At 40.3% G+C, this 10,141-nt stretch overlaps 1 protein-coding gene across 1 annotated transcript; it reads left to right on the plus strand.

Moving 5' to 3' along the window:
• Window positions 1-2,011: 2,011 nt before the first annotated feature.
• unc45b (unc-45 myosin chaperone B) lies at window positions 2,012-9,915 on the plus strand. Its single transcript, XM_040154294.1, has 20 exons — window positions 2,012-2,120; window positions 2,873-3,034; window positions 3,135-3,171; window positions 3,265-3,440; window positions 3,801-3,890; window positions 4,018-4,185; window positions 4,321-4,486; window positions 4,602-4,772; window positions 4,899-5,070; window positions 5,203-5,503; window positions 5,775-5,869; window positions 6,152-6,293; window positions 6,379-6,519; window positions 6,654-6,781; window positions 6,969-7,035; window positions 7,193-7,306; window positions 7,710-7,825; window positions 7,962-8,079; window positions 8,173-8,328; window positions 9,562-9,915. Exons 2-20 carry the CDS (start codon window positions 2,873-2,875, stop codon window positions 9,832-9,834), a joined length of 2,793 nt encoding a protein of 930 aa, XP_040010228.1. The 5' UTR covers window positions 2,012-2,120; the 3' UTR covers window positions 9,835-9,915.
• The last annotated feature ends 226 nt before the right edge of the window (window positions 9,916-10,141 follow it).

Below are 10,141 nucleotides of genomic sequence, written 5' to 3' on the forward strand. Positions count from 1 at the left end.
CAGCTATAGTTACTACTTTGCAGATTAGCACTGTACATACAAAACCTTCCCCCATAAAATATGATGCATTGTTATAGATTAAACTACCCTAAAATATGTTAAGCAGTAATATATATCATAATATAACGCTAACAAGGAGAAATCTCCTGCAAAACGAGTACTTTTATTTACCATATTTTAAGTATTTGCAGATAAAACGTATTCTTAAGTATACATTTTAATGCACAACTTTTACTCGTAAAAGAGTGTGTATGCACTGTACATTGTATGGCACAGTAATCCCAAATTACAAGGGTGTGATTGTCACTTTTACTGTAACGGATGTATGCCACTTGGTGGCACCAAGGCTCTAATGTCCCACATAGGATACATCCCAATGCCCAAGAATAACTTCTTCCCTCCTTCAATACATGTTCAATGGACAGATTTGGTACAAACATTTTGCCTGTGTGCGGGTGTGTGTGTGGTTGTGAGACATCATTGTAACCAGACATATGACATCAGTGACAAAATATGGGAGACAATTAACACTAGGAATAGTGCCATTTACTTCTGTAATGATGATGGGGTGCAAATTAACTGTTCCAAATGATCTGTACTATTTTCTCCTCTCTATTCCATCCTACTCATTGGCTCCTCACTTCCTCGTTAGAGAGGACCAGTATTGAGGAGCAAGAGATCAAAAAAAGAAAGAAAGAAAGAAATGAGATGCATCGCAAATTATTCCACTGTGGACCATTGCACATTAAATTGAAAAAAGTGAAAATTAATTGAAAATATCATCCAGATAGAAGTGTAGTCAACACAAAAAAACAAAACATTGTCACACCACAAATATCTCTTCTTATTTGTTCATATTTTTTGCTTGCAAGACCGCCATTGAGCATTCAACAAAGAAGATACAGCAAATATCTTTTGACTTTTTGATGTGCATTGATGATGAGGCTGATAAGTAAAGGAACCAAACTGGTGATGTTAATTACACAATGTAAGGAAAGTAATGAGTAATGAATTTTTTGAAATACCCTCTGCAAAGTACAACATGTAATTTAGTGTGAAACATGTTTCTACACGTAACAATAAACACAACAGGACGTTTTATCAGTTATTTCCCCCTCTCACCTAAACTGATAACAGATACTGACTGGTGTAGAAGTCACAACTACTACAGTGGGATTACATCCCTAACATAACCCTTCTCTGGATTATATTGTAATCTGTTGCATTCTGATAATTTTATTAATATCCACATGCTTATTCCTATTTACACTCCCTGTGGTTCTGCAGCCTATCCCAGCATGCACTGAGCAGGAGACAACCACCCAGTACATCAGTTCACCACAGAATTGGATCGATCTCCACACACACACACACACACACACACACACACACACACACACACACACACACACACACACACACACACACACACACACACACACTTGTATATTTATGAGGATCCTTCTTGATGTGATGCATCCTCTAACTCCTAACCCTTCCCCTAATTACCACAACTAAATATCTAAATCCAACTCCTGTGGCCCAAGATCATTCTCTTTCCAGAAGCTACCAGGTCCCTCTGTGGTCCTACAGCTGTCAACCCCCCACCACTCGTCTCCATATACACACACACTCTTTTAAACCCCCCTCCCGCCACTTTGACATCAGGCATTTGCTGGTGAGTTCTCAGCTGTCTGTGCCCTAAATAGACCTTATCAGGAGGAGACCATCATTGAGGGGGTCACTCTCACAGAATTTATTTAATCGAAAATAACTGTTTCATTCATAAAGCCTTGGATAATTCAGATACACTGGAAGGATATTTGTTGCAACACATGTAATCATGGTTTATGATGTCCTTTACTACAAAGTTATTTGAGGGGCTTTTGTATGCTTGGAACTAACCCCTATGAGTCATGGATGGTCCACTTTAGTTCTGTCCCACCTCAATGACATCAAGCATACATATAAATTGAGGTCTTGGTGGGGGAAGGTTACACAAGACAGAAAAAGTTTGCAACCAACACTAGGGGCTGAAGGTGCAGACCATCTACAGTAGAGAAAAAAACTGAAGAACGTAGAAGAGGATCAAGCAAGAGACACAGCACACAATCCTAAAGGTACTGTACAACTTCCACAGAGACCTTTTTTTTCCCTTTTGCACGTCAATCAGGTATGCAGAGGGTACTTAGGATAAGGATACAGAGGGGGATAGACTGTGCCTATCAGGTGAGCAGGAGGAGATGGTGTCTGTCCATTCGGAAAGTGGCATTTGTTGCAATGCTCCAACTGGGGTACAAGACCATGCCCAAATAAGGTCTGAGGGGAGGCCATTTAAGTTAGAGATAGCATGTGCGTGGCCATTTGCTACAGGAGACCCAGGTCAGCAGGATACTTATTAGCAAGAATGGTGAGAATAAAAATATTTCTGATGCTATAGTAGTTTTAAATAATATAATTGTGCTGACAGATTATGATTACTGTTCTCCAGGGGGAATGTGAATTAAGTGTGGGTCCTGTATATCTGTATTGGTTTTGAACTGCTTCTATTCTTCTATTCTAATGATTTTTACCTTTAGAATGACAAAAGCTGTAAAACTGTTCAGCAGATTTGTTTTTAACCTGTAGCTTGAACGTGTGACTGTGGTATAAGACTTTGGTGGCTTTATTACAGTTAAAATACTACATGTACATTTGATTGATGACACTTAAATTGTTAAATTGTCCTTTGGCTGTTGAGGTGATACTGTCAGATACGAGAAGTGATGAGACATAAGTGCTGGCTATCAGTTTGGATTTTACATAAATTACTCAAAAATTTTCTGGTGTATTAATTTTATATTTCATACGTGATTATTCCAATCTCTACCAGATGGGAGACTCAATCCAGTTAAAAGACGAGGGAAACAAACACTTCCAGGCTGGAGATATTGACAAGGCCATTGAATGCTACACTAAAGCCATCAAGGTGTGCAAGGACAAAAAAGTGCTGGCTGTCATTCACAGGAACAGATCTGCATGCTACCTAAAAAAGGTAAGCAGCTGGGTAAAGAAGAACATACAAGCACCAGGTGAAGTACTGTAATTCTTCTGATAAATACATTTTCATTTAAATGTTTCTTTTTTTATCATAGGAAAACTATGCCAACGCAGCATCTGATGCATCTAAAGGTAGAGTAATAAATATAGAATTTTAACCAACACCAGTTGTAGTATCAAACCAAAGAATAGCCACAGGCTCATTATGATTCTTCCGCTTTTTAGCAATTGATGTGGATGCAGCAGATATTAAAGCTTTGTACCGGCGATGCCAAGCTCTGGAGAAGCTAGGAAAACTAGATATGGCTTTCAAAGATGTGCAGAGATGCGCCACCCTTGAACCAAAGAACAAGACCTTCCTGGAGACTCTCCGCAGGCTGGGGGCAGACATCCAGGCCAAGGTCAGCATTAAACAGAACAACACACCCACACACAGAAGTTCGTACTGTACAGTATAAGACTACAGGATTCATTTTACACAAATGCATCCAGCATTCACTAATGTATAGCATCAAATCAGCACCGCTAGATGTATTTAATAATGATCCTTTGGCTGAAAAATATCATAATTTTGATTTCTTTTCTTGTAGGATAGGAATGAAATGTTTGTATACAAAGGAATATTGACAGATATTTACACTAAACCAAAAACAAAATTAATGTATTTGACTGGGGCAAGCCAGTATCACTTGTCCAATGTTGCTCTACTGCTACAGGAAATGATCAAAGCTTCACTTAGTTTCACATTTTTTTCTTCACAGCTCAAAACAACATTCTCCACAGATTCAAGGGTACAGAACATGTTCGACATTCTCCTCAATGAAGAAATGGAAAAGGACAAGAGGGAAAAAGTGGGTATTTTCTGTAATTTGAAGAAAAATTTGGTGAATGAACTAACTTCCCATTTTTAATGTAAGGATGTGTATGCAAAGTTATTCTGTGGGTTTACACAGCACTACTTTTTCTTTTAATGGCTAGGCTGCCAACAACCTGATTGTGCTGTCAAGAGAAGACGCCGGAGCAGAGAGAATCTTCCAGAACAACGGAGTGCCTCTGCTGCTCAACATGATAGAGACAGGCAAACCAGAGATGATCCTGGCTGCCATTCGTACTCTGTCAGGAATGTGCACAGGGCACAAAGCTCGGGTGAGCATAGCCTTAGAAAATGAGTCAAGGCAAAAGCAAAGTGAAGTCTATATTATGCGCTTCGAAATAAGGATAATATTATTTGTATTGCCTTTTTCTCAAAAAATTTATATTTCTTCTCACTCCTCTAAACAGGCCATGGCTATTGTTAACATGGTGGGCATTGATAAGATGTGCAGCATCATGGCTATTGACAATGAGGAGATCACACTGGCCACCTGCAACCTCTTCCAGTGCATTAACGATTCCCTCACTGGTAGAGATACAAGGGAATATGGGAAAGAAGAGGCCTTGGTTTTGGGTGAGACAAAATTATCATGTGTATCTGTATGGCTTCAACTATGCTATTGTTGGTATTTTTTCCCAGCACTATTGAATGAGACATACAATCTTTTACATCATCTGTCCCTCTGCAGATGCATCTGAAGACCTGAAAACCATTCTGCTCTCGCTGCTGGAGATGGTTGCAAGTAAGAAGGTGTCTGGCCACGGCAGAGACCAGGCCCTTAACCTCTTGACCAAGAATGTACCTCGCAAAGACAAAAAAGAGAAAGACCACACCAGGACCCTCTTCACCATTGATCATGGTGAGCCACACTGCTGCATCATGTCACTTATTTGATTTGAGCTGCAGTCCATTGCTGCCTCCTAGACTCCCTGACGTGGTGTATTCAGCAGATACCTAGATATGCATATATGTGTTTGTTCACCAGGTCTGAAAAAGATCCTCAAGGTGTGCGGTCAGGTTCCCGAACTGCCAGACCAGCTGCCCTTGACAGAAAACACGCAGCTGATTGCCAGCGTGCTCCTCAACAAGCTCTATGATGATCTCAAATGTGACCCGGAGAGAACCAACTTCAGGGACATTTGTAATGAATATATCAAGTATGTTCCCAGAGATCCCCCATTTACCGATGTTGTAGGCAAAACTTTCCAAATGGAGACAAAGCTGAAATAATTTATGTAATCTCTTTTGATTTTTTTTTTTCCCCCTTGTTCTCCCTTCCGTTTCTACAGATCAAAAATTGACCCCAATAACATGGACAAGACCATTCATGCTGTCAACACCATCTCGGGGCTGCTGCAGGGCCCTTTTGATGTTGGTAACGCCCTAGTTGGACAGCAAGGTATCATGGAGATGATGGTGGCGCTGTGTGGCTCAGAACGTGAGGTGGACCAGACAGTTGCTGTGGAGGCGCTGATCCATGCCTCCTCAAAGATGAGCCGCGCCTCCTTCATTATTACTAATGGCGTGTCACTGCTCAAGGATATCTACAAGAAGACCAACAATGAGAAAATTAAAATACGTGCGCTGGTGGTGAGTGTGTCTAGGAAAGAATAGAAGATAGCAAAACTTTATAATTCAAAAACACAAAAACCAAAAATGTTTTTTTTACCACAGCCCACACACACTGCGAAAACCCGCAGTTAGTAGTATAAATAGCACAATACAGTACAGGAAGGAAAAAACATAGTTAGCAGCTATGGTTGCTCAGCTACACTGGGCACAAATTTCTGTTGTTGACTTTAGCGAAAGAATATGAATAAGTTTGATTAGACTACATAACTCGTGGCCATGTCCTCTGCAGGGTCTCTGTAAACTGGGTTCAGCCGGAGGCGATGATTATAGTTTAAGGCAGTTTGCTGAGGGCTCCACGGAGAAGCTGGCCAAGCAGTGCAGAAAGTGAGTAATCATGCATAGAAATGACTGCTCTGGAATTTAGCAGGTCATCATACATAATAAAGCAAAAATGACAATATGTAGAAAAGCTTTGAGAAAACTGATAGTGGTAACAGTATATGCTAAACACATAATTAGTTATTGTCTAATTTTGATACAAAATGTTGAATGGATTTAATTCCTTAGGTATATATAGTAACAGAATGCCAATGTACCTTGCAATCCTACTATTTTAAATCATCGCTAGACACACTTGCTGGTAAATGTTTCCTTCTTTTACCCCAGGTGGCTCTGTAATCCCCAGATTGATACCAAAACAAGGAAATGGGCTATCGAGGGTCTTGCTTATCTGACTAATGATGCTGACGTGAAAGATGACTTTGTTGAGGATGAGCCTGCCATGAAAGCCATGTTTGAACTGGCCAAGGTACAGAAATAACAGTCAGAAAGAAACATACAGTATATCTGATTATCAATTGGAAATAACATCTCTCCTTTCTCTTTATTTTTAGTCTACGGATAAGACAATCTTATATGCAGTAGCTTGCATCCTGGTTAACTGCACCAATTGCTATGATAAGAAGGAAATCATCCCTGAACTGGTCCAGCTAGCCAAGTTCTCCAAGCAACATGTGCCTGAGCAACATCCTAAGGTAAAAGAGAAAGGGAGTGAAGCTGAAATACTCTCTAAGACAGCAGACAACAATATTTAAACTGACGTAGGCAGAGCAGGATATTTTGACAGATATGCATGCATACACACACTTTGCACACTCTCTTTTCTCAGGACAAGAAGGACTTTATTGAGAAGAGAGTCAAAAGGTTGCTGAAGGCTGGTGTCACATCAGCTCTTGCTGTTATGGTCAAAGCAGACAACGCCATCCTGACCGACCAGACCAAAGAGATGTTAGCAAGGTGGGAGAAGCACCTCATGGCGAAATGATGATAAACCATTCTTTTGTGTCATCAAAGTCATTGTGAAAAAACTGGAAATCCCAGCTAAAAACTAAATACATCCAATTTCTCGTAAATGCCTCCTTAAACTGCAACCTTGCTTGAAAATATATTATTGTGGAGCCTATTTTCTTTTTTTTATCATTAGGGTTTTCTTGGCATTATCAGAGGATCCCAAGGATCGTGGTACTATTATAGCCCAAGGTGGGGGAAAGGTGAGTATTTTCAGAGAAACTTTCAACAACAGAAGGGTGGAGTGAACTTAAATATTTTGCGCTGCTATTAACCAGACAAACTAGTTCTTGCAAACGGTAGTATCACCACTGTTGCTCACTACTGTTATATAAATAAAAACTGTTTCTATTCCTTCAGGCTTTGATACCCCTTGCTCTGGAAGGGACCGATGCTGGAAAGGTGAAGGCCAGCCATGTCCTTGCCAAGATTGCAGCTATTTCTAACCCAGAAATCGCCTTCCCTGGGGAGAGGGTAAGACATACAACAGTAACTGCTTAGTAGTGATTAATTCTGTGGAGGTCACATTTGCTATGATAGTGAGGTAAGGGGAATGGAAATTTACTGAGTCACCACATTTTCCTATTCCCCTCACTAGATGCGTAACTTCTATACAATACTTGTCTTTGATTTTTGACATTTCCTGTTTTTGCCTCTATTTTTCTCTGTCTCTCTATATGCTAGAAGATGATGCATAACTTGTGTTTCTGATTGCTGTGATAGTCTTTTGGTGGTTGACATTATTATCATTATTATAGTGATAATTAATCTTGTTTGTTCCTCCCCTGCAGAGTTCAGTCTGTTGCTCTGGTGTTTACCTTGCAACAGGTCAACAAAAGACTTAAAATTCTCATTTCAGCTGTTTCTTGGTTAACAGGTGTATGAGGTGGTGCGGCCTTTAATTAGCCTCCTCCACACAGAGAGGGATGGAATGCAGAACTTTGAAGCTCTGAAAGGCCTCACCAACTTCGCTGGTTACAGTGAAAAACTAAGGTTACATCTTTCACATGATATTATGGTCACAGTGATACTTAACAGCTCATTCCTCCAAAGTGACCTCAATATAGCTTTCAGGTCTTGCCTTGTTGTGGGTGTTCAACTTATCCTACACATGTGATCTATTTTCTAGAGCAAAGATTGTTAAAGAGAAAGCTCTGCCAGAGATTGAGAACTACATGTTTGAGGAGCACGACCAGATCAGACAGGCTGCCACTGAATGCATGTGCAACCTCATTACATGTAAAGAGGTGAGAACAGACAAGCAGCTAAAATCTTCACATAATAACTGATGATGCATAGTCAACATGTCAAACTTGAAAATTTGATCTCTGTGTGTTGAGGTCCAAGATCGTTACCTGGAAGATGGCAATGATAAATTGAAGCTGCTGGTGCTGCTATGTGGCGAGGATGACGACAATCTTCAGGTAGCCGCAGGTGGAGCTCTAGCCATGCTCACTGCTGCTCAGAAGAAGCTCTGCCTCAAACTGACCCGGGTGGTATGTACAACAGTGTTCACTCCTGTTTTTAGCGTGGAATATGAATTAAAGTGTCACATCAGAGTCTGTTTCAAAGGCATGTGTGCCCCACTATGAAAAATGCCCATAAATCCCCTGGTTAGCTTTCCCTCAGGAACTGATAACTTATGCTACCTGGTAGATGCAACAGGAGCAAATAACCTGGACGACACATAGCACAACATGGCTCTGTGGAAAACACCTGCTAACCTTTATGACACCTAGTTACCATCCAGCTCACTTCTGCATTTCCCATATACCCAGCTGAATTTTGAACCATACTAAAGGACTGAAGCTTTAGGTTGAATTTGACTTTGAATGTGATGTAAAAAGGAAAAACTAAGACACTGATGCTTTACCCTCCTGGCTGTTATGTTAAGGGCATCACGCAGTGCAGCATTATCCATGTTTTGTGGCAAGAGATAAAATGCACCTTGGTGTACCACATATCAATCTTTGTGCCACTGAATACATTACATGAAACAAGGGATTACAAAAATTATTATTTTTCTGTAGTGCGCTAACGTTTGTAATACTTGGGAGCATGTCATGCATTTTTATTGGTATCTCAAAAAATTGGCTAAAATCAGCAGCTGGTTTCAACACAGCCCTATGATATTGTAGCTGAGGTTATGTTTGGTTTTGAAAGTGTTACTTTACCATGACAGCTGTGATTTAACAGAGAAGTGGACGCAGTAAAATGGTCAAAATGGAGGCAGACTTTGAGTCCCTATTGGTGAGCCTCCAAAAACAGTGGATCCTGCACTTCCCATAATGCAACTCAATAGCATATTTTCATTACCATCACTGCCTGTATTTTAAACTCCACAGCCCCAGTTTGTACTACAGGCTGTTTCAAATTTGTCAAGTTGAAATAATGGGGGTGATATTGGAATGGCATCTTCAGTGGCAAAACCACAGATGACATTTTTTACAAGCAGAGAGTTGCTCCTTGTGGCTACTAAACTGATGGTCATGTGTAAAATCAGTGGAGATCCCCTTCAAAAGGAAAATTAAAATTCATACACAAAAAGTAACTTACTCAAACCCTCATTTTAAGCCATAGACTCCACTGTTTAGAACTGCAAGTGTAAGTGCAGCTGCAAAATGTCTAAACGACCAAGTTTAAAGCAGCATGTGACATTTTTAATTCATCATTCACATACTTTACTGCGTCACTGTGTCACTGATTGAGTCACTGATCTCTCCCAACAGACCACCCAGTGGCTTGAGATCCTGCAGAGGTTATGTCTCCATACCAATCCTAATATCCAGCACCGTGGCCTTGTGATTGTCTACAACATGCTCAACTCAGATGACAGTGAGCTGGCCAAGAAGCTGATCGAGAGTGAGATGCTGGAAATCCTCTCAGTGATTGGCAAGGCGGCGGACAATCCCAAGAGGCAGGAGGCCATCGATGTGGCACGTGCATGCCTGGTCAAAGCTATGGATCTTGGTCTCATCAAACCCTTCACCAGCCCTTCATAAAGTGCTGGCAACAACCCAAACAACAACAATGGACCTTTTTCTTTATTTCCTTTGTATTTTTTCCATTTATGCTGAACTGTAGCTATGAATGAATATTTAAAGACGGATCAGTTTACATGTGTTTATTTATACCGGGTCCCACTGTTTGGCATATATGTTGTCAGATTACAAAATGAATGGAAGCTAAAATATGAACTCCAAATAACACTTAAATGTTTTAATTTAAATTTGGAATGTATACACATAAACAGACGAAAAACTTTCATGCACAAGCCAAAAGCTGAATTATCTATCTATCTATCTATCT

This window comes from Xiphias gladius, chromosome 19, assembly GCF_016859285.1.
Source record: "Xiphias gladius isolate SHS-SW01 ecotype Sanya breed wild chromosome 19, ASM1685928v1, whole genome shotgun sequence".
In the NCBI taxonomy this organism is placed as follows: Eukaryota; Metazoa; Chordata; class Actinopteri; order Istiophoriformes; family Xiphiidae; genus Xiphias; species Xiphias gladius.

What these genes read in the sequence shown, in the direction of transcription:
- unc45b (XM_040154294.1), top strand. Translation starts at nt 2,873, where the DNA reads ATGGGAGACTCAATCCAGTTAAAAGACGAGGGAAACAAACACTTCCAG. An exon ending in TTAAAATACGTGCGCTGGTG is followed by an intron (nt 5,504 to 5,774) that starts GTGAGTGTGTCT and finishes TGTCCTCTGCAG; the next exon opens with GGTCTCTGTAAACTGGGTTC. An exon ending in GGTTACAGTGAAAAACTAAG is followed by an intron (nt 7,826 to 7,961) that starts GTTACATCTTTC and finishes TCTATTTTCTAG; the next exon opens with AGCAAAGATTGTTAAAGAGA.